Source organism: Sipha flava, unplaced genomic scaffold (assembly GCF_003268045.1).
Source record: "Sipha flava isolate LNK unplaced genomic scaffold, YSA_version1 129_pilon_pilon, whole genome shotgun sequence".
Lineage (NCBI taxonomy): Eukaryota > Metazoa > Arthropoda > Insecta > Hemiptera > Aphididae > Sipha > Sipha flava.
The window spans coordinates 1,373,099-1,399,104 of record NW_020271755.1 but is presented as its reverse complement, the minus strand read 5'-3'; the positions used below and the strand labels follow the sequence as shown (position 1 = coordinate 1,399,104).

Here is a 26,006-nt window from a genome sequence, read left to right as displayed (position 1 = left end):
AGTGAACTGTCGTTATCAAAATTTTATCGTCATTTAATGACGATACTATACTAAATAACATTTCAGCACATATAATATGGCTACATCAAGTTTGTCAGATTTTATTTCAAATTACTTACAAAAATGTTACTTAAGCAGTATTCGGATTTTCTCTTGGACCATAGGCTTATCGAAAATATCAAGTGCCAAATGTATTATTTACAATCGTTAACATGACCCGTAGATTTTTAAAATGCAATAAAGTTGCGGTAGGATGGTCGTTTTCTTCCCCTTCAGATACTCGTGGGTATGAGAACGAGGTGTTAAACGATACCGCGATATTACATCCAGATAAAAAAACATTATAAAATGCTCATAAATAAAGAGCCAGTGCAATGAGTTTTTTACCGTAGATACGGTATAATTGATAAATAGAGCTCGGCTATTATGCACTATAAAAATACAAAAATTCACTTAGCTAAAAACAATATACACCAAAATATGCAGGGTAAAATGCATTTTACCTTTAATATTAAAAATGTATCATATTTCATAAGTATTTCATTTTTATTAGTTGTTATTTTTGAATTTAATATTTTTTTAATTATATTATGATAAAATATTTTTTTTTTAACTTGATCAAACTTGTATCTAAAAATATTTGGGATAAACACAATAACTTTGATTTACAATAATATTTTATTTATCTACCCAATAATTAAATTTTTTTTTCTCTAAATATTTGAAAATGTACTGAAATATGCATTTAAAATATAAAACCATAAAATATGCAAGGTAAAAATAATATTATTTGATTCGGTAGAATACGAATCAAATTTTTATCCAGGTCTGCATTAAATTGGATCGATAGAAAAATATATGCAACTTCATAAACATCCGAGCCATATTGATAAACACACATTTTATTCAACAAAACAATGTTAACGGGTTTTTTTTTTTTTGTTTGTTTTTATTTTTGTTTTCAATTCCACGTGCAACGCAAATGTTCGAAGAATGATCCAACTTCCTTAACACATAATATATCACTCTATAGCGCTCACTTTCGCTATATCTTAAATCCAATCGGAAAATACATTCAACAGTGCACCGTACACCGAACACGAACTCCTATCGTCTGGAGATGGTACGTTCGCGCGTGGGTAGTATTGACATGGAAGCGCTGACAAGCCGTCGACCGAATCCACACAATCTATTAAAATAGAAAAACTAAACAGGAGCAACCCGTCACGGACGGTGTGCGGTCTGCGAAACACCGTGTGCTCACGGTAACAATAATTATCCGTCGCCGTACACTCGTCGTGGAATCAATCGTTTAATGGACGTTGTTGTTGTACGAACGGACGGAGGGACGTCATTATTTTCCTCGGTATCCCGTGGGCAGATGGAGTACAATATCATGGCCGAGTGAACACTGCCGTCGATTGATCGTACCTGCAAAAAGTGTAACGTACATGTTTTACCGACGACGGGACAGATGTACACGTTCGTACTTGGATCCGACCAATGAGTCGCAAGAAACCTTTAAAACGAGGTTTTTCATCGGCAATTCCGAGAACGGAAATGATAAAATGAATCGATATTTAAAACACGAATAGCAGAATAAAATTGGACCGGAGAACTCACCACAGTTGGACGCCGCATAATTTTCTCAAGACCCGTGGAATCGACATGGATATCATAATAATCACAACCGCAGGTGCAGGACCTTTTCGCGGAAGGTTGCATTCATCAGAACTGGGGTAGAGCATTTGCGGGCTATTTTGCACAATCGCAAAAATAGCAGAGTAAGAAACAAATACATTTCATGATAAAAAAAAGTTATTGTTGAAATTTTATTTTGCATATAAATTAGGGATGGATCGATATCAATTTTAATCGATAACCAATAAATTCGAAACTTTGAATTTTCATTCAAAAGCATGAACCGATATAATAAAAAAATCGATAATCATCAACATTCAACCAACAATACTTACTGATTGATAACCATTAATGTTAATAATTAAATATTAAATAAATAGTAGTAAATAGTAAATATAGTAAGTGTTTATACTTAATAGTTAATTTTAAAAGTTTAATATTTGATACTTCACAGTTAACATAAATACATGATAATATGATATTAAACAAGGAATGTCTGTAGCTTATGTAGTTTTGCTGGTGGTTATTAGATAAAAAACTTAAAAAAACGATAAAATATACTTTCTTTTCTAAGGAGTATACAACTAATTGCACAGCAAGCTTTTCTTACATACCATGGTGACATTAATATGGTTATAAAAAAGTTTAAAGTTATAACCACGCGCAGAACTGATAATATCAGATTATGCATATAACGATAAACTGATTTTTTTTTTTTTTTTGATTTCAGGTGGAATATAGGATTTTAAAAAAACCTATACTGATAAAACCGATATTGCCAATATCAGCCGATAACCGATATCGGCTTGCATATTGGCTCAGTCCTAATGTAAATGCATATTTCGAGTTTTTTTTTTTTTAGTTTTCGGGCATTTTTTTTCCGTTCTACACTTTTAGATGCATATTTTAAATAATTGATCATATTATCAATATTTTTCCATCGATGTTCTTATTCCTTTTATATTTTTAGCTAAAATATTGTTTAATTTAAAATTTTCTTTGCATAATGCGGTTGACTATTCCCAGATGCAAGTTTTTCCTATAAAAACGTCTCGTATTCCTCGATATCGCGTAAGTGTTCGATCGTGTTTGGCATGACGGATTACTATTCAAATTAAAATCATTTCTACCTGCTCCATATTTCATATACTAGCATCAAACAAAAACCCAAACATATCCACTCATGATATACAATTCCAATTAAATCAAATTTTCAATTGGACTAAAAAATGGAAGATTAAATTAATGAAAAAATCAGTTTAAATACATTTTTCTCTTAGTTAAAAAGAATGTCCTCAATAATAATGTACAAATTCCTATCAAAAATATAACCAAATACCTAGGAGTTCATTTAGATAAAAGACTTATCTGGGCCCATCACACTAAACAAAAAAAATAAACAATCTAATACACGCCTGCACTCCTTCCTTCGTCCATTATTATCTCCTTCTATGAGTTTAAAAAACAAAATATTAATATATAAGACAATTATTACCCACCTTTGGTCATATGGTATCCAAATCTGGGGCTAAGCCAAACCATTTAATATAAAACCCATACAAGCTTTCCAGTCCATATGCCTTAGACAAATATCTAGTGCCCCTTGGTATATGACCAACGACGCACTAGATAAGGATCTACAAATCTCAAGAGTCAACGAATTAGCAACTCGTTACTATCAAAAGTTACACTCCAAACTGCACTTAAACCAAAACCCTCTTATTTCTTGCATGTCCTCTATAACCATTCTCAATAACCCTCCAAGGAGGTTAAAAAGAAATTGGTCAAGAGACGCCCTTGCCCAACACACAAAAAAAAAAAAAACGGTCCCTATAATATGAACCCATCAAACTAATTAGGAGGTACTGTTGATGGACGGTTTTCCCCCCTCAAGATATACATGTCATGTTTTATATTATATATTATCAAATTTACTTATTGTATTGTACTACTTGTTGTATAGATCGTGAATATGCATTTTAATAAAATAAAAAACGTCTCGAAGGTTGTCGATTAAACTTATTTTCCTATTATTAATTTTATTTCTAGTAAAATAATATTGTTCACGACACAACATTTTATCGATATGTGGCTATACGGGCTGGAGCTCTTAATACAAGTGAATTCACGGAATTCACGTGTCACGTGTCATGTGTAAAATTCAAAATAAAAACGTATATCCTTAACTTAATACTGTACTGATAATATTTTATTAAAACTTCAAGTGTATAACATAAAATTACTAATTTTCATCATTATAAAAATGGATTTATACTTGGATAAACACGTATTTCACGTGTACACGTGAATTCCGTGACACGTGTTTTAAGAGCTCTAATACGGGCTATACTAGGGTGAATATACGTCCTGTTTTAAACAGGATTGTCCTGTTTTTTCAATCGGAATTAAACAGGACGATTTTAATCCTGTTTTTAGTGACTGTCCTTTTTTAATCCTGTTTTTCATTATTTTTTCATCAAATAGTGATTTTAGCGATTAATTGATAGTCATCAATAATAAACTGCTTTAAATATTTTTATCTATGAAATCCAGTCATGTTAATATGTTTATTTTTAGTGTGGGTATTTAATTTCCCCGAAATTACGACGATGTCGATCATCGATAATAATAATATATCATTATTGTAACTTGATATGATAAATATTAATAACATTCATTACACTAGAATAAAATTATAAATTTTGTTATTGCAATATATTTTACAATTATTATGTATATATATATATATATACAGTAAAACCTCGATAAAACTGAACTTCGGTAAAGGTACGGTGTCCAATGCGCGACCTGTCGCCGCGACCAGTTATAATTTTCGGTCGCTGATGACCGACTGGTGTTCAATGCGCGACCGATCGTAGGTACTAGGTTCTAAATTTCGTCAATAGCACACCGATGTCTATCGAAGGTTGACGTAAAACGGTACCAACATGTCTGATAATGAGTTGCTGTGTATTTTGAATAATAATAAATTAATTATAAACTTACTAGAAGATGAGTTGGATGACAATGAAATATTATTTTCGTATTTGTTGTCTAAAAAAAGGAATCCAATTGATTCCTTATTTTTAAACCACGATTCTGAAGGATATTTTAAAATCCTAATAAATAGACATTTGTTCGAAAATATTTTGGGAAATTTCTTTCCATTTTGCATCTTTAATTAATAAATTAAAATATTGCATGTGTGAACAGTCATAAAGCTCTGGATATTTACGCACGGATTCAATAAAAAGTTCATCTTCTTGTGATGTAAATGCTATAGCCGACATATTGACCCCGAGAATGAATGGTCGACGCGTCGCGCTACACTGCTCTTGTCGCGGTATTGTCGCGGGTCGCGACGGCAAATTATCTGTCGCGCGTTGCAGTCGCGGGTAGGACACCAATCAATGGGAAACGCAAATAATCGGTAGAGCGCGACCGGTCGCGCATTGGACACCGTACCTTAAAACGGAAACCCCGGTATTACGGAACATTTTTTTGGTCCCGTTTCAAATTACATATAATTAACTAACCCCGTCAAAACGGAAACCCCGTTAATACAGAAAAATGTCATGGTCCCAAGCGATTCCGTCTTATCGAGGTTTTACTATATATATATTGTAATATGCATATATTACTAAGAAATAATAATACGCATATTCCTGAGTCAATAAGTCAATAAAACATACTTAGAATAACTTTGCACACATAAACTTTAATGAGTGCCACGCGCGAATTACAAATCACAAAAACATCCGCAAACAAAACCACATTCGAATAAGACAATAAGGGCCAAGGGTAACCATGGACGAAACATCATTTGAATATGAAGATCAAGACCAAGGACAACCACGTGCCGAAAACAACACAATCAAAACAGAATCAAACAGAGTATATAAAGGCTCCGTTTCACCACCAACGGCAGACGTGTCTAGCTATCAGTACAAGCCCTTCCGAGTTTTGTCTTTGATATTGTTAGCGCGCAAATTTATAATTTGTATTTGTATTTATTAAAAGTGTTTACAAGTGTTTAAATTAATTATTGAATCAATTTACCCTGATCCAACAACATCATTACGATAGGTACCTGTTTTTATTGAGTACCACGTAACAGTGGCGCAGTCGGCATTTCGAACATCGTTCATTGGAATTTTGAGTCAATTTCATTAAAGAAAAATTGATCACTTTTCTTTGCGGAATCAACACTCAACTTCAATCAACACTCAACTTCAATCAAACAATCAACATCCATCAACACTCACTTACATCCTTTAAAATATGACAACTCCACGAGTCATCTTGGCGTAAGCATACGATTATAATTATAAAATATAACAAATCAAGACTGTGTACGTACACATTACATCATACCAGGTTAACCTATTTTAATATTACATATGAGTTGTAATAAAATTATTATTGAAACTATTGAAAAATATTATTGAGATTTATTGAAAATCATTAATGAGAATTACCATTGAGATTTATTATTGAGAATTATTATTGAGATTTATTGAAAATCATTATTGAGATTTACCATTGAGATTTATTATTAAAAATTATTATTAAGATTTATTGAGAATCATTATTGAATGTATTACTGGTGTATGCAGCTTATATAATATATAAAATATATATTATCGAAAGAGATTATTATTGAGAAAGCTTATTATTGAAGAATTTATTGCATTTTATTGAGAATTTATATTAAACTTACTGAGAAGTTTATTGATGTTATAATTGAGAATTTTATTAAATTCTATTATTGAAAATTATTATTGTGAATTATTATTGAAACTTATTTATTATTATTGAAATCTCAAATTTATTATGTTAAACTAACATAAACAATATTACAACTCATATGTATGAAAACGACTATACTGATATTAGCGATACGTCTCCTCTAGAACTTGCAAATCTAGAGCAACCACCAAACTCAACAGAAGGCACACCCAATTTAGACATAACACCAAACAACTTAAGCATAAAAGAGGAACAATTAAAAAGGAAGAATAGAATTAAAGAACTCGAAAAAAGTTTATTAATTAGTCCACCTCAAATAGTGACTAGGAGTAAAAGCCCGATAGAACCTCTATTTTTAAAAACACCTAAACGACAAAATAAAAAAATGACTAGCCTACTAGTATGGACTAACCCTACTACTATGGCAATAGACAAAGCTTTTAAATTTATTCCTTATTGTTCGGGAGAGGAAAACATAACCCAATTTATAAACGCTTGTGATATCGCCGTAAATTCTGTAGATATAATTAATGTACCCTTACTTATACGTTACATATTAACTAAACTCTCGGGAAAACCAGCCGAATGTTTAAAATATAAAGATACCAGTAATTCTTGAAAGTTCAAGACGTTCATGGCACAAAGAACGAAATGCTATGGTGCGAAAATTCAAACCGTTGTGGTGTTTGAACAGTCTTGTTTTGACATAAATCAATATTTTTTTTTTACCCATTGCAAAAAAGTGTTCTGTTTTTTTTTTTTTATTTAATATGTAAATATACCATATTATGGTCACCCTAGGCTAACATTGGACGTAATCGAACATTTCTAACATTTTCACTTTTCAGTAGTCTCTGTTTTTCTGGACGGTCAGCTATATGCGTTCTGTTAACTATTCATTTTTTATACAAAATGCTTAAAGTTAAGATGTTTTTATTTTCGTAATTAAAAAATTATGTTTCAGAATTTGGTCCGCAAGTGTTCTCAACAGACAGTAGAATACTTTATTGTAATATTTGCGACATCAAAGTTAGAAATGTAAAAAGCTTTATTATAACACAAAATTTGACTATAGGAAAACACCAGAAAATGGTTGTCTATAGAAAAGTAAACGTAAATATACAGAAAGCACAACAGCTTTTTTTAACTGATACCAAAAAATCGTGTTTCGATACAGATTTTTGTTCCGCGATGTTATTGGTCAATATATCATTAAATACATTAAATAATGAATCATTTAAATAATTTTAAGTAAAATATATTGGAAAAATAATTTCAGTCGTAACTATATTACGTAAAGGCTACGTAGATAAAATTTTCGTTGAAACTTGAAATAAAATTAGAAATGCTGTTATTGGCAAAACAATTTGAGTGTTCATCGATGAGACCATTGACTCTCTAGGCCGTTTTGTCACCAACGTCATTATTGATGGTATACCGTCATTTGATTGCGATAATTTGGTCGTGCGTCAATTGGATGTACGTCATTTGGTCGCACGACAATTGGTCGCGTACGAAATTTCGTCGTGTGTAATTTCCACGCGTGTTACATTTGGTCGTGCGTCAATTTTTCGCTTATCAATATTACCCGTAATTATTTGGCAAAGTACCTATATATAAAATGTATATGTCATTTATGACTTATACATTTATAGCCTTATCTATTAGATAAGTTTTCGGTTTGTCTATATATGTTTTCGGCAGACTTGGGTAGTATTCCGAATTCATAATTAGGGTTGGCACAATGAATTTTCATCTAATCGACGTGCGACCAAATTACCGCGACCAAATGACGTACATCCCATTATTGATACTCTCGAAACGAATAATCCAGGACAAATATTTTTATTAAACTCCAAAGTAGTGCCAAAAACTAATTATTACTCGACTGTTGCAAAGTTATTCGACAAGTCTATGCATATTTTGTGGCTCGAAGGAGTGCGACACTATTACGTTTTGTTAAATTTAATTGACGCATTTAATTTTATATGGTAAAATGTGGAAATGCGATTATATTATTGAATATTCGCTTAATTTTATCTTATAATTTTATAAATTACTTAACTTAATAAAAATTAAATAAAAATAAACTACCTAATGACTTATATTATGGGCTATGACCCTTCAAAAAAAAAAAATTATTTCACGATTGTTATAATTAAAGACCGAATTTTGCATAAAATACATGTTATTTTCAACATTATATATGTGCAGTCAATGAGTGTGTTCACAAATCTTTACTTGATTGATTAAATATCAAAATATCATATTGAATATTTTAGCATGTTCTGACGTTAGTGCATGTTCTGCATATTTTTTGCATATTTAAGAAAAAAATCGTAAAAATATACACCTAACAAACCAAAAAGGTGTTGAGTAAATAAAATTGATAATATGTATTGTTACTAAACTTCCATAGTTTGGTTTTACAAGTTTGATAGTGGAAACGTGGCTTTACCTATTTTATCTAATCTTGTTGATAAAATACTCAGAACAATATATAGGTGTATTATTATAACCACTGCTATATTTATACAATTGTTGGTAAGAATTACGTTGTAGCCAAATTAAACCATCAGCGCTGAGCATTGGCGTACCTGTGAAGGGGACAACAGGGGAATTTGCCCCTCCTCCTCTGAAAAGTTTTTTGATGCCATAATGCAAATTAATTGTTCAGCTTAAATAATGTAAATTATAAATATTTTTAATTTTCACTGATTATAATCGTGTTTGATATCAAAAGGTTTTGATATCACTTATCAATATAATATAAAATATCAATATTCGACCGAATTGAAATTAGGAGTGATTGTCACATATAGTCACTACTTTATAATTTGGTTATCATTGATATCAAGTAATCAACATGAGTTTTAAGTATTTAGTAATAATAAAGTTTCAGATAATTATAACCATAAAAAATTGTGCAATTAATTTATGCTCTTCCCCTCAAAAAAAATATCTCACAGGTACGTCACTGGCGCTGAGCGTTCCTACATGGGTACACAAATATTGCTTTTTTTTAAACACGTTTGGAGAAATTTGTATTGATATTGTTCAAGTATTATTATAATTGCATGCGTTTGTATGTTATCTTCTCTTCATTTTGATACATTTTTTCTTAATAATAATAGTATAATATATACTATATACTATTACAGTAAATAACATAATTAAGTACAATGTGTTGACGGGGTCCAGAATTTTGACTTTCACGGTCTAGGTTCTGACCTCGGTCCGCCAGTTGCTGACCCCTGATATATAATTACTCAATCTCAGTGCATAGTTGCGTTTTTATAGTTATTTATTATTATGTACCATTACTATGTATAGCCTTTAATAATTGTTATTAATCTAATTTCTATCTGCGTGGGTTGAATAAATATAAAATTTAAAAAAAAAAATAAATAATTTGTTCTCTGAAAAAAATGAGAGGGAGTTGAGATCAACTGGAACTCATGTGCTAATTAATCAGCTGATCATGATCGACTTATTGGACACCCCAACCTTGAACGACCTCCATGGAACACAGTTTAAGACACACTGCACTAAAGATAGGCAATGATTATGGAGCAAGTCATTGTTTATTTAAATATACCTTATCAATTACTGAAACAAAGAAAATACAAGCTCTATCAATTCCTAATATATTGCCTTTTGTTATATTATAATGTTTTATCATTAATCTCATGGCCTCCTTAAACTCAAGATGAAAACTTCGAAGAGTGCAATAATATTTGTAGTTTTTTACTACTTCTAAGCTATAAGAGTAACTAAGAAATTGTAGGATCAAGATAAGCTATTTTGAGTACCTAATACTGTAGTGGTTGATTCATTTTCATTAGTTTTCACCGATATATTCTAGTTTATAACACTATGGAACTCTTACAATAGATTCTCATCAATGTCAGTAACTCTGTTAATTACCCATTAGTTACATAAAAATCTACCATAAAGTAACAATGTAAGGAAGATAACTAGTTTGAATTATAAATTGAATAAATAAGACACAAGTATTTTGTTTTTTAAATTAAGTATTTTATCATAAAAGAAAAAAATATTCATATACATAGGCTAGTAGAGAAAATAATATACTAAATCTACAATGAAGATGGCATTAGCATACAAATTATCCATAGTAAATAATTTATCATACAAAAATGATGAATTATTTGTACACAATACGTTACATTATTATTTAGTAAAAACGTAATATTATAGATACAATGCCTATAATAACTATATAGTTAACATCATAATGGATTAAATCTTTATAATTCTAAAAAAACCCTCTGAATAAAATTTTTTTGAACCAAATAAAATGTTGAAGCTAAAATAAAATAAATAAAAAGAACAATCTATAAAGCTAACATTTACATATAATTATTATTCTTTTTTTTTTTTACATAAATCGAAAAAGTTTGAGCTAAAAACAACAATGCTTAATTTTCAGCAGCAATCAAAAATTGTTAAGATTAATTTGATAAATAATAATAATAATATATATATAAATATGCACCAAAACATTGTCTTGACAAGCCATTTTTATCTACTTCTATATTGTATGATTTATAAAAGTACAAACGGTTTAAAACTTAAAAAAAAAAGAAAAAAAAAGGACTTTATTAAAAGAAAAAAATAAAAATAATAATAAAATAAAAAAATAATACACTTACTATAAATTTTATGGAAGTAACTATACACTTATAGTAAAATTATTAAAAATATAAGACATTATAAATTAATATACAGCATGTATCGCCTTTGGAAGATGTTATGTGAGTGGGAATGTGTACGCGATATTTGTTACACAAATGATGAAGCATTAGTGCCTCATACAAAAAATATTAGATTTTAATTAAAACTCACAACAATTTATTTCTTTTTTAATATTAATACTAAATCTTTAATTTGGGATTAAAATAAAAATAACAGAATTTCTTCTTAACGGTTTATAAATATTTTAAAATTAAAATAAATACATTAAAAGGCTAAAAAGAAAAGTTGATATATATATGTATAAAAATGTACTTATAGAAAAGAAAATTTGTTCAAATGACTTTTCTGTATATATAAACACAGAAGGTAAGTAAAAGAAAATAATTATTCAAAAACTAAAATTGGTCCAGGAATGTGTTGTAAAAAAGTTGAGCGTTTCATTTCCTTATCAAAAGAGCATATGTGTTAAAAAAAAGATTGTAAGTCAATCATAAAATAACGACTTATCTATTTCATATCCATCTAATATTATTATTATTTTTTAAGTATAAAATCTAATACAATAATAAATAATAAAAAAAATATTTATATTTATAAACAGCAGATTAAAAACAATAGTACAAAAAAGTATTTTGTTGCAGAAAGTTGTTTTTTTCTTCAGTTTACAAAAATTAAGTATAAAAATAATTTGAAAGGAGAAATGCATAAATTTATGATAATTATAATGGGAATGTGTATTTTTTTCTTCTTTAAATTATAAAAAAAAAAAGGATTATAAAATAAAAATTTTCTTTTCACGTAAAGTAGTAGATAAATAACATTAATTTAGTTTTCGATAACTGACGTCAACGATAAATTTAGTGAATAAAGAAAATAATAAAAGTAGACCACTAATTAATCGGATCCACTATCACCATTTGTAACTGCTATTGCATCAGAACCTCCATTTACTTCATATGAATTCTGGGAAAAAATAAATTATTATTTAAATTATTAGAAATGCATGGTCAAAACTATAATATTAAAGAAATACAATTATAACGAATTATTCTGAGTTTCAACAAATACTATTAAAAACAGTTTAATAAATAATTAAATAAGAAAGTCATATAAATAGTGAAAATCCATAATACACAAATAATTTAATCAAGTCAAACATTATTGGATTATCAATTCATGGGAATATAAATTAAATCAAAATACGTTGAAAATAACTTACATTTGAAACTTCATTGGTCTCTAAACTAATATCAGCTGCATTAGCAATCTTGATTGCTTCAATTTTTTCAGATATATAGTTGACCTAAATTATTTCATATTTAAATTAAATTATTTTCAATAATTACATCAGCAAATATAATTACATCAGGAGAGGAAGTTTCTTTTTGTATAGGCTCAGGTTTGTCCTCTTCCACATGATTACCATTAACCAAAGGTACTTCAGTTTCTTTTTCAATGTCAGATGTGTTTAGACCTTCAGGAGGTTCAGCTAAACCTTCTCCACCACCAACTGTCTCATCCTAAAATGTTCATCAATTTAGAATAAGGTAAATTTTGTATTTAATACATTTAAATATCAGAACTATTCATTTTACCTCTTGTTCAGCTGGAGTGACCTCAGGTTCAGCTTGTATAACTTCAGGTTTGACTTGGGTAACTTCAGGTTCAGCCTGTGTAACTTCAGGTTCTATAGGTTGAACTGGAGCAGGAGTTTCAACAATGGTTGGTGTTGGTACAACAGCAGGACTTTCTACTGGAGGAGGACTACTAGGTAATGGAGGTGGAATTTCAGTTACATTTGTGGTCTGAAATTAAAAATATGTGAATTAAATTTATTTTAATATTGAACAGTCACTATTATTACATTTAATTCAGCAACAGATTCTTTAACTTCAACCACTGCGGAAGGTGATTCAGTAATTTTTGAAACTTCAACAGTAGCTTCAGATTCTGTTTTGGCTTCTTCTTTCACTGTTTCTTCTTCGGCCACCTGGAAATATTAATTGATGATAATTTTACAGCTGTCCATTGTTATTATTTTTTTTTATATGGGCAAGATCAAAGTGGTTAATAATAATTCAATGTTCATTGGAGAATAAATGTTACTTCCATCCATACAATGATCGAATTATGGTCAATTAATAATGACAATAAACTAGAAGTCTTATACCAAAGAGAGGTCAACAACTAAAAAGATTCTTCTATTAATCACTTTGCCCCTACGGGAACCAACCAATCAATTAGACCACTATAAATAATAAAGATATTTAAAACATCTATTATATACTCGTTAAGGGCTGTTAAATACATTTGTAGAAAGCAAAAATGTACATACAGCTGAACAAAGAAATAAATTGAGTAACAAATATCAATGAAACATACATCTCTAAAAATAGCCTCAAAAATATTTTTTTTTAATGGATTTAGAAGTATTATAAATTCAAAATAAATATAATTATATTAAAGTTTAGTATTTAATTTTAAATTTCAAATCATTGTAAGGATAAATAAGACTTTAAATGTCTTTGTTATATTTACATAATTATTTTTAGAATAAAATATAAGGTTAAATTTTAAAGATTTTTTTAAGTAATAGTAATTTTTAGGAAAAGTTATGTTTTTATTATACCTCTGATAACACTTTTAAATCACTAAACGACATGGCAACGGCGTAGATGAAAATCACTCAGTCATAAAAATCAACGATATACGTACAACACGACAAAAGCTTGAGCCGATCAGATACTATTTGCTATAACGTTAATTAACATCATATTTATAGGTTTATATGTTCTAAAGGAACGCAAATTAGGAGGGAGGGGAACATGACGATGAAACATATTGTTTACAATTTGTTTTTCTGATTTAATATCGTTTTCCGATACGCTTCCGCGATTTTCGGATACGCTTACAGTTTCTATACGCAACATACTATTAAGGTTGCATAAATTGTAACGAGGACGACACTCGAAAATTATCCTTGAATAAAGATGATCAACCGTGATGAACTACGACGAAATAAAATTTAAATAAAGAATCCTATAACTAGCACGTAGAAAGATCAAATATAAAAAATAAATAAAAATATTTTGATTTAATTACAGTGGATATATAAATAAGACTATATACAAGATTATTGTTTTAATAGCAATTTAATACCAATAATGTCATTAAAGTGTCGACAAAAAGTTGGTGAGTACCAAACAAAAATAGTTTTCGAGCTAATTATGAAACAGTGTAATATGGGTTAAAAATTAATAATACATACCTTTAATAATATAATATACGCCTAAATCATAATAGTTATTAATTCATCTAAACCAACATGTAATTATAAAACGATAATTAAAATTTCAAATTTCTAAACAAATCGTATATACCATACATAAATGTGCATTAATTTTACTTAAAAATATAAACATAACACATCAATTTTCATAATTCTGTAGGTGCAATAGACAGAGTAGAAAATCATGGTTTCTATTCCATTCCTCGAACAATATTAAGATACAAAATTTAATGAATGTTTAAGATTGTGTCAAATTTTTAAAAGTATTCAAATACATAGTCTCAACCAATAGTAACAGCAGTATGCAAAAAAATCGTAGTAATAGATTTATGACGCGATGTCTAGCTTAGAACTTAGAAACAAATATAATATTTATTTGTATAAAATGTTATTTGTACTATTAACTTATTACTTGTTTTCGTTTAAGTATTTATAAATTATCTATGTCCTGAAATTAATTGATTACAAAGATATCTTAGATAGTGAAAAAAATTATTTAAAAAAAGACATTTATGAAGTATTTTAACAATTTTTTTCTCAGGATTATATTGATATAAACTTTTATTGTTAAATTATATACTCATAGGTTAAAGATTATGTACGTTTTGTACCTTCGCATGATTTAAAAATGGTTAGAAATCCATGATACGTACAATTTCTGGTTATATTTAATTTTTATTTAGCAAGTACACTGATACCCAACAAAACATTTATTTGAATTTTTGATAAATTGAACACCATTGAGAAGAATCAAAAATAGCACACTCGACTTTACGAGACAAAGACTACAGAATTGATGAATAGGTTGGGTGCATTAAGTATACACATAGGGGAAAATAATCTCATACGGCAACATCAATTTATCAACGGATAACCTCATTATTAAATACATTTCGTTATTTAAAAAAAAAAAGTTCAAATGTACAATATGACTATTTGTTTTTTGTTCACTGAGTAAAATGTAACTTTTCTCATGATATGAAGAACATTACCCTAGGATAGCTTATGTGAATTCAACTTCCTATTGTTTTTTTATTCTTATTTTTTTATCCTATTATTTAGTATACTTTACAAAATTAAGAACACATTTATCTCACGTATCTTAAAGAATTTTACATTAATTAAAATTAATATAATATTAAAACTAGAGTTCAAAAACATAATTGAAGAAAGAGCGGAGACAGCAAGTCCCTATCATTCCTCAGTTTGACGCGATTTGAATAGTGGTAGCAGTGATAGTCCATGTATATAAGTTAGTAAGTGTAAAAAATATTGCCACAACTGTTGGTAGCTGTTAGGTCTTTATCGAAAAACCACATGGTTCAATGCACCCCGATACATAAACCGGTTGAAGACACGACAAAGCATCACAATGCCACAATATTGTGTACATCGGTCTATCAGTTAAAGGGGAAAATGAATAATGCGCCTTCCGCTTTTGTTCTTTAAGTTTCTGAAGGACGCAATTTTTCGACTTTACTGTTAGCTTTATTGTTTTCATCAAACCCGAAAGGTTGACCCCAATACTTAAAGAATACGGATGTTGTTTCATTTTAACTGGTTTTTTCTATAAAACTGCTAATTTATGGAACACGTTTCGAATAACATTGATTTACTTCTAATATAAATATTTTAAATAAAACAAAATGTAAAAACAAACATATCCAATTAATAAAATATTCTTTTTTATCATACCAACGCCATAGTAAAATATATAAAATAGAAATTTTCAATTATTTTAATTTGTCTTAGAAAATAATTTTTGTAAATACAAGAACATTAAATAAATAAATATTAATATAAAATAAATAGTCCCACAACATTTTTTATTTTTATACTTTTCGGAAAAACTTATAGATTTATATAAATTTATTAAAATTAAAACTAAAAAAAAAAAAACTATTGATTTGAAGTTTATTTAAGTTAAGTTAATTAAATATGCATGCGTTCGATAAAATAAAAAGATTCACCCACATAGGGTATAGAGAAAAATAAAAACAATAAATATTCGTTATAATAAAAATGTTAACTATAAGAACTTATAACATATTATGCTGTAATTAAATCTTTGAGTACTTAACTAAAATAATAAATTAAATCAGATTTGTCAAGTTTATAATAAATATTTAGAATATTTAATAACATATTTAGAGATAAATATTAACCATCATTTGAGAATTTTTAGATGATATGCATTTTATGAATTTTAATCAAAAAACATCCATGAACTAAACCTCAATTAAACTATATAAACGTAGAATAGTTAAATTATTAAGTAAATTAAGTAATGACATTTCTTAAGTAATTATCATTTCTGTTTTATACCTATGTATTAATAAATCATTTCTGATTTATTAATTTATATATAATTAATATATATCATTTTGTAATAAAGAATATGATTTAAAGAAATATTTAATTGCATTACATTATTTTGCTTAGTACTATAAATAACGTATGCATTTTATTTCTCAATAATTACACTATAAATATTATATAATCTAAATTATCTTTTTATTCGTATATACATACACGCGCACCACACATAGATAACGGAAAATTCCAAAGATTGTTAAGTTACCGAAGAACGATAAAAATAATTACTATATTGTTTCACGAAATTAAACTAAAGCTATATTTAAATATCTATATTGTTCAGTGACAAATTATAAAACAAAACACTTATGTGCTATTCCATAGCAGCTATAGTGTTAAATACTAAAGTTAAATTATTGATTTAAGTTTCATTAATTTATATTTAATATTCATAGTTTAAAATATATTAGATATAATAAATCAAAGGTAATCATACAATGTTTTCGATTTCATAAACAATTGGCATGAGCTAAGATTCATACAAATTAAGAACCATATAAAATATAGTATTATAAATATAAATAGTAGAAAATCCATAGAAATACACATAACAACTATAATTGCAATCACTGAATTTCAAATATATGATAGAATAATAGTAAGGATACTAAAAATAAGATATAGATTATAAAGAAAATTTATATCGGCTTTAGTGACCCATTTAATTCTTGTCTCCCACGAAAAATCCGTTTTCAGATATTTTCAACAAAAATCTTAATATTGTTATTTTAAATTGTTTATATCTTAAATAAAATATATTCAACAGACTACTTTTGGAATTATTTTTATTTTTTGAATAAGGTTAAAAAAAACACAGTTGATACTACTCAAGAAGTCTTCATTTTGTTCAAGCAAGTGGTGTCGTTTGGTAAAGTATTCAATCGCCTCTTTCTCACTTCTCATTCTCGTAACACGTATAAAAACTCGTGTAATTTAAATTTAATTGATACGGTCAGCCCGAGGGTGGATGATATAATATGAAAACAAAACCGGAAAAATTTGGTTACATATAACTGTGGATACATTCAATTTTTGTACAGCCGGTTTATATTATATATATATATATAAAAAAGCTACAGCATGAACCACTGCCGTGTTACCATGGGTACCGGGGCGTCGCGACGGGCCTGGCGATCGATCGTGCGCGTCTCGTTTTCTAAACCCTCCCAGACTATGTATGTATAGATATTCTCTACACAGCGTTTTTTATTTTTGGCTAAAGTACTTGCTATCGGTAAATATTTTATTCTCATGGAGTTTTTTACTTTTTAAATGTGAAGACATTTTTATTTTTCAATCATAAAAACTATTTATTACTCAATTGATTCCAATTTCTATTTTATTTATACTATGTTTTTTATGTTATGAGATAAGATAAATTAACACTAGTGGGTTGCTAAGCGTTTAAGTATTTTAAAGCATTGGTAGAAAATGAACCCTCTTCACTTTGGTTCGGAAAATATTTAACAAAATTTAAAGAAAACTATACATTAAAAAATAAAAATATTCTTAAGTAATATTAATAATATGTACATTTAATCTAAACTAAAAACAATAATATATAATAATAATTTTTAATCTAAAATTTATTTTTCGGTATTTTTTTTTATATAATTCATATACATTGTATATTACAATATTACCATAATATATTAAATCTGATTAAATAATCTATACATACAATTCAAATATCTCTAACTTTCTCACTAATCGTTACAACTCAAAAGCAACAAAACGTTTGAACTTGAAATTTGACATAGTGGTTTCTCTTACTCGTACCTACAAAATGAAAGGATTTTTCGAAAATCACATTTTTTATGGCCAAAACAGTTTAAGGTTGGATGCGTAATTATTTCACAATTTGGTTACTTAAGAAATATTTTATTTTGTTTAGTATATTGATTTTAATGATTGCCAATTGATATATATATATATATATTAATATACTTAGTATAAATCAATAAAATAAATATTATTAGAATTATATTATATATTATTATATTATACACATTTTTTCATCCTAAAATTTTTATGTTTAGGATTAGCAAATTGCTCAAATCGAAAACAAGAAAATATCTACAGGACTCGTCTGGATAATTCAACTAGTTATATATTGTACACTAAGACTATTGATAAAATAAGTAAAATATCATTTGAATGTTTGATTACTTTAAAATAATAATAAATAATAACTTTAAAAATAACTAATTTTTTTCTTTTTCGACAATTTAAATAAAATAAATGAGTTCCATAAAATTAAATTTTTTTATTATATATATATTGTAAATAATTTTATTTTTTAAAATAACCTATATTTACATTTAAAATCTACGCATACTAGGTTTAAATTTATGATAAAGAAAATTTGAGTCAGCTAAATCTTCCCCCGTGACGTCTAAACTTCTTATGAAAACACCCAAAGGACAGATATAATCAAGAGTTCATTTACAAATTTAGTAAAAGGGTCTTTTTATGAAGCCACAATTTAAGTTAAGAGGGAGCCATTACTTTCAACATCCACTCCACACTAGGAGTCTTTTTTGTTTAATTCTTACAATAGAAAAATATTAAATTACTTATTATTAGCACATTTGTTGAATACATGTTAAATCCCTTTTTTAACCATATAATTTATCAACAATTTTTCAATCAGAATCACTAACTGATAGATTTCAAACAACCGAAATTATTTGGAATTCATATCACAAGGTGTGGTTTACCGATAAAGAGTATTTCAAAAAGTAAACACGCAAAAATGCAATTATTTATTAATCATAGTTTCTTATAGACAAAAGTCGTGTTTACGTATTGTTAGAAGAAAAATCTTAAAAATTATATTCACGTATGCTCTTTAACAAAATACTTCAATATCATCAAAGAGGTGCGTTTTGACTATTATTGTTTACGCTAACAATTTTATGACGGCTATTGTCTGTTTTTAATAAGGAAAAATATGATTAATCCTGATCGCACGTGGTACATATTATAAATCCCCTGGAAGTAACCATTTTTTTGTCTTCGCCTTCTCCGTCGCCGATAACAACAATCAAAAAATAATAACACTGAAAATTCGTGACATCTAACACGAGCGCGATCTAGTGCGGTCCCTCCCCCCCCTATATTAAAACATGAACGTAATAATATAAGAGGAACCAATATGTAGGCTTATTACACATCGGGTGTTCAAACGAGTCAACGTCCTTTACCATGTTAGGTTCAAGGTTTCACGATTGCTTTTGTGACCACACTTCTGTTTGCTAAGAATCATAAAAAAATTCGACATGTATTCAGAGCATTCTAAACTAGAACAGAACACAGACTAGGCCGAAAACTGATTTAAAATACTATGTTATTGCCTATCAATTAGCACACAATGAACTAATAAAAAAATTATAATGTTTAAGTTTTTAATATTCTTCATTAATATATTTTAAATAAAGGTTAGTATAATTACTCATCGGTAGATCTATTAACAACTTTTTCAGCATGTAATAATAAAATCTGTTTTATAAGAGTGCTTAATATATTGTATATAAAAGTCAAGTTTATATTATAATTCCATTGTACATACAATAATCCAAACTAATTAAAAAAAGTGATCTACATTATATTAGCTAAGTTGTCACATAGTAGTGAAAATGTAATATTCATTAATTCAAACTTTAAAAAAGGTAGGACCTATAGTTTAAATTTAAAATTAAGTAATGAGATAATTAAATAGAAAATTTATTATAAACTCAACAATTAATATAAATAAATGCTAATGGAGTATTTCATTACATTTATGAAATTAATTAATTAATATAATGCAATTGGTATCTTCAAAAATATAATTAAATGGAAATAATATTATTTTTCAAAAGTTTTTTTTTTCTAATCTTCTAATTAATTTTTAAAATTTGACAGACTTCAACCATTTTAAATAATATTGAAAATAAAGTTATAAAATTTAATTAAATTTATTACTGTTTGAATCTTACCTCTTGCACAGTTTCAGATTTTACATCAGTAGCAACTTGTTCCTTAACTACTGGTTTAGGCTTGTCTTTCTTTGAAAAACTAATGCTTCTAAATGACCAAGATTTCTTCTTCTTTCGCTTCTTTTCTGCAGATGCTTGTACCTCAGTTGTGGCTGATTCATCAGCAGGGCTTTTAATTGATTCATCAGCAGTAACATCTAAATCGCCATTAGCTTCAGAAGCTGGGACCTCAACTTCAGTTTTTTCTTCCGAGTTTGCGGGTTCCTTAATGTCCTTAGCAGGTAGTATTGATTCACCAGTTTCCTATAAATAGTTTTTTATTATAAATTTAAAAACTATTAACAAAAAATTAAAATCAATAAATTAAATAATCTTCATTAAATCTATATTATTCAATAATTTAAATAATTTAACTAAATATAAAAAATACAAATAAATATTTGTCCTACATGTTGATAAAATGTAAGATACATTCACAACCAAACATCAAATATTTATCATGTTAAGGTTATTTAGTGATAATTACAACAATATTAAAATTGAAATATCTGGTTCTAACCAAAATATTATTGTACCCCTTTTATTTTATATAAATGCTACATTGAGTATCAGCAATCATTTATAAAAAGGGTATGGATATTTATTTTTAATGAAAAATTAATAAATAAAATAACTATGTAAATAAAAATGTTTTGGTCCCTAGTGATGATCTTAATTATATAGAATTAAGACATCGGGTTAAAAACCAAAATATTACTTTACCCCTCTTCTCTTATGATTACTATATTAAAAATTAGTAATCACCTCTAAAAGGAGATTAAAAAATAAATTCCTAGCATAAAATTAGAAATTATTTTCTTTTTTTTAACAAACAATAATAAATATTTATACTTTACAAAATACGATTATTGGTTCATTTTGAATTTATGATCATATTAAATACCTATTTAAAAAATTAAAATAAATTTGAGTTAAGTTCTGTAACTGATTGCTCTATATTCATACACATATATACTTTACAATTTTGTTTAACATCAAAATCATTCAGTTATTCTATACATATGGATTGTTTTAACTTGAACTATAAAAAAATAACATAAAATCTTTAATTATAATTAAAATACCAATGTAGATTATAAATTAATTTAATAGTTCAAAAATAAACTACTTCTTACTTACTATAGAACATAACAAGATAAAAACTGCAAATCAAAGGTCTAGGACTCTAGGTCAAGTTAAATAAGCTAAAGAAAAGTATGACTCTAAAATTACCATAGGTTACGAAATAATTATTAATACTGCATATTTATCATATGCATTGTGTTCGGAAAGTAGAGTATACATCTAACAAAACTGAATTGAATAATTGTACCCATCTCTTTAAATATTTTTTATGTTTATAAATTTAAATAAACATAGACTTAAAGTACATAAAAAGTAAAATAATTATATTTTCTATTATAACTTATACTGAAATAATGTGTTATATGAAGGTTTTTAATATTATATAACAAAAAATAAAACCAATATAATGCAATTCAAAATCGAGGAACATTGATTTAAAATTTCTATAGTTATCTAATCATTTTAAGTTACTCGTAATTTAAATCAATCATACTTAAACACATTAAAATTATTAATCATATTAATTACTAATAATTTAATAATTAAATTATTAATCATAATTAATTATTTAAAAATAATAAAATACCTTTTCGTCTACATGAGGTGTTGATCCATTCAACTTAGGGGTTTCTTCTGTTCCCCCAGTAACTTCAACCACTTGTTTTTCGTCAGTTGAAGCAGTTGTTATAGTACCATTTTCTAAAGGTTCACCCGCTGGACCTTTTTCAGCTTTTGTGGCTCCAGCAGATATATCTACCGATCTTTTACTTTGTCTAGCTCCCATATTGTGCTAAATATTCGTAAAAATCGAAATTAAATGTTTTTCTTTTGATAAACAGCTTACGATGAGTCACACCACTTCTATGTCAAAAGATAGACTAGTCTGTAATAAATAGCAACAAAAAAATCAAAATTAGTTATCACATAATTTTCTCCCTTCCATTGTAAATGTAAATTCAATAAAATCTTATCTACTAAATAGGCATTATGCATGCCATAACTATCGACGGAAATTTTTTCCATGAAAACAAATAGTCATAACAAGCAAGTTATCTGTTAATAACGATTTAAAATTAATATATTTATTATATTTAGAACAATACATTGACAAACAATTTAATGCAGTGTATTATGTCAAATCAAATATTTTTTTGAATAAAATAATTGGTATAAAATTGCAATATTTCATCATACGTACATATAATTTAATGTAAAAAAAAAAAAGTGAAATGAGTACGAAAACAAAAAAGCTATTTTAACGATAATAATAAAAACAAAGTAAAGTGAGCACTCATACATAAGCCAAAAAAATAACATTAAAGGTAAAATACTATGTTATCTATATAATAACTTTTAGGAACAATTGTTCAATAAATTACAACAAAATAACTATTCAATTTTTACAACCAAGGCTCGGAACAATATGCGCATATATATGGGTTAAAAAACATCATAATGTGGGGTAAAAATTTGGAAAATATTCATAAATATGCAATTTATTGAATAAAATACAATTTACATAAATTAGGTACATGGGAAAATAAATTGAAATTAAATTTAAAAAAATAAATAATAATAAACATTGCACGCTTGTGAATTATTAAGCTTTTCTTTTTTACAAGTGTATAACTTAAGCGTATTAAGCTTATTATAGCTTGATTATAGATTAAGTTATACAATCTTCATCAAACCTTTAATATTCTAGTCTAGTATACAAATACTGATAATTAACACTTTATATAATGGTACAATAAAAATGTTTTGATAAATTTTGATAAAAATAAATACGGGCCGATCGGAGATAAATACTTCGATTTTTTCAGTAAAATAGAAATTATAACATCATTACCATTATTATAATATTATTACAATATATTAAGTACATTGGAAGCAATACTAAAATAATCATTGATGAATTTATTTATTTTTTCAAACGATATAAAATTTAAAATTTTGGTTATCATAAATCTAATATATTTTGTTGAATTATATATTTGTAAAAAAAAAAAATGTTTCATTAAACATATGATATATCTATATAAAAGTTATAAAAGTTCTTAAACCTAAAATATGCGTATTCTTATAAAAAATGAAGAATATGCAAAATTATGCAACAACATTTTTTACATTTGAAATATGTGTACAATATCAAATTTTTATCGAACCAGAATTTCAATATGCACTTTCCAAATATGTAAATGCCAAAAGTTCCGAGCCTTATTTATAGCTATTTATATTTTTACTGTGTTACATCCCAATGCAAGATTAAATAGAAAATAATATTGAGATTATCTGTTATATTCAAGGTTATAAAAATTTTTAAATTCCTAACTTTATTATCAGGATTTTCTGCATTATTGAATAATTCTGATAAATGTTACATCCCTTTTCATAATGTCATTTATATCCCTAGAATATTTTTTTTTGTAAATATATTTTGTTTTTATTTTTAATAAATACTGATGGCTATAAAAAAATATATTGTTGTTTTCTAAATATATTCTATACATCTAAAATAATATAAAATTAATTATAATGAAAAATTAAAATAAGCATATTATCACAAAAAATTACAATTTTAAAAATTAATGTAAAAATGAAAACATGAAATATAATAAAAATAATTATTTTATAGTTGGAAAGAATAAATAATAAAGTATTTTTTTCTCTATTTGAAATGAAGACATCTATCATGATTAGTTAATAAATTATTAGGAAAAACTATATCATACTTAACTCATAATAAGCTAATGATATATTTAATTAGATAAGGAATATATATATTTATTAGTGTCCAATAAATCAAGTATAATTTTTATATAACCCAATAAACCGTGATATCGACAATGTAAGCATGGCATTTTTGAAACAGATAAATAGATACGTATTTAATGTGTAGCACTACCTATGTTACTTTAAAAGTAAACACAGATTTTAAAAACACATAAACATAAAACCGCGAGTAATATATCTAAAATTAAAATGATTAAAAATGAAGTTTTAGCCCAATTTTAACCCATTTTAAGAGCAATATCATTTTTAAAAATCAACAACATTTATATTTTATATATATATATATATATATATATATATATATATATTATATACATAAATATTTCTTTTAAAAAATGAATTGTACCGTCGTTTAATATATTATACAAATTCATTATTAACGGAAAATAATATCTTCACATAAAGAAATTTAATTTTTAATTTATTAGGTAATGATAAAATATAAATTATAGTTTTATACACGTTACTAACAATTATAATAATTAATAACTAATAAAATCATGTTCATACATTTATTTTAACAATGTGTTAAAATATATTTACTTCGGTTTATGATCATTATATTATAACAGGTGTGTACGATTAGTTTTATTTTATATATATATATATATATATATATATTTATAATTTCTACAGCAGTTGAGAATATTCTTAATTTATATTATAATTTTAATACAAAGTTGTTACAAAGTTAGTCACAAAGTTTTCAAAAATCACTCTGTATAGCAATCATGTTATACACGTGTCACACATATTAATGATTCAAAATACTATTATCATCATACCAGTATCTATAAACCATTTAAAGTTCAAATACCATTTTAATAACATCAAAAGTATTTAATGATATATTACTTATATATATTACTTTTATATTAATTTTTACTAATTTTCATCATATCTAAGTATAAAACAGTTTAATTATGTCTATATCATAATTTACTAAGAACTTAAGTATTTATTTATACATCATTTCATAAATATGTTTATATAAAAGACGAAAAACGGAGATTCATTTACAATCATCGCAATTAATAATTTGATAATATCTACCTGTTGGGTCATTAAAATTTACCGTAGAGCTAAAACACAAATTCCGATTGTATTATACCTTGGACTTTAAACCACTAAAATCAACTATGGGTATTCAATGTTAAAATAATTTATAGCAAAAACAAGTAAATATTAGGTAAATAAATTATAACTGACTGAATATGTAAAAGTATAATTAAGTTTATAGTAAATGTGAGATGAATGCAAAGTATTAAATGTAAGGCGGACGAAATTGAAAATTTGATTAATACACTAATAGTGTCTTAGATTAAAAACATTTT

At 26.6% G+C, this 26,006-nt stretch overlaps 1 protein-coding gene across 1 annotated transcript in view; it reads right to left on the bottom strand.

Annotated features, from left to right (window-relative positions):
• Nucleotides 1–11,886: 11,886 nt before the first annotated feature.
• LOC112694411 (flocculation protein FLO11) overlaps nucleotides 11,887–26,006 on the bottom strand; it is a 29,215-nt gene continuing 15,095 nt past the window's right edge. Inside the window, exons 2-8 of the mRNA XM_025569860.1 lie at nucleotides 22,466–22,762; nucleotides 20,755–21,057; nucleotides 12,974–13,099; nucleotides 12,705–12,914; nucleotides 12,474–12,629; nucleotides 12,329–12,412; nucleotides 11,887–12,072 (exon numbers count right to left, since the gene is read on the bottom strand). Coding sequence (XP_025425645.1) covers nucleotides 12,004–12,072; nucleotides 12,329–12,412; nucleotides 12,474–12,629; nucleotides 12,705–12,914; nucleotides 12,974–13,099; nucleotides 20,755–21,057; nucleotides 22,466–22,663 — 1,146 coding nt within the window. The 5' untranslated portion in view covers nucleotides 22,664–22,762 and the 3' untranslated portion in view covers nucleotides 11,887–12,003. The remainder of the gene's footprint in view (nucleotides 12,073–12,328; nucleotides 12,413–12,473; nucleotides 12,630–12,704; nucleotides 12,915–12,973; nucleotides 13,100–20,754; nucleotides 21,058–22,465; nucleotides 22,763–26,006) is intronic.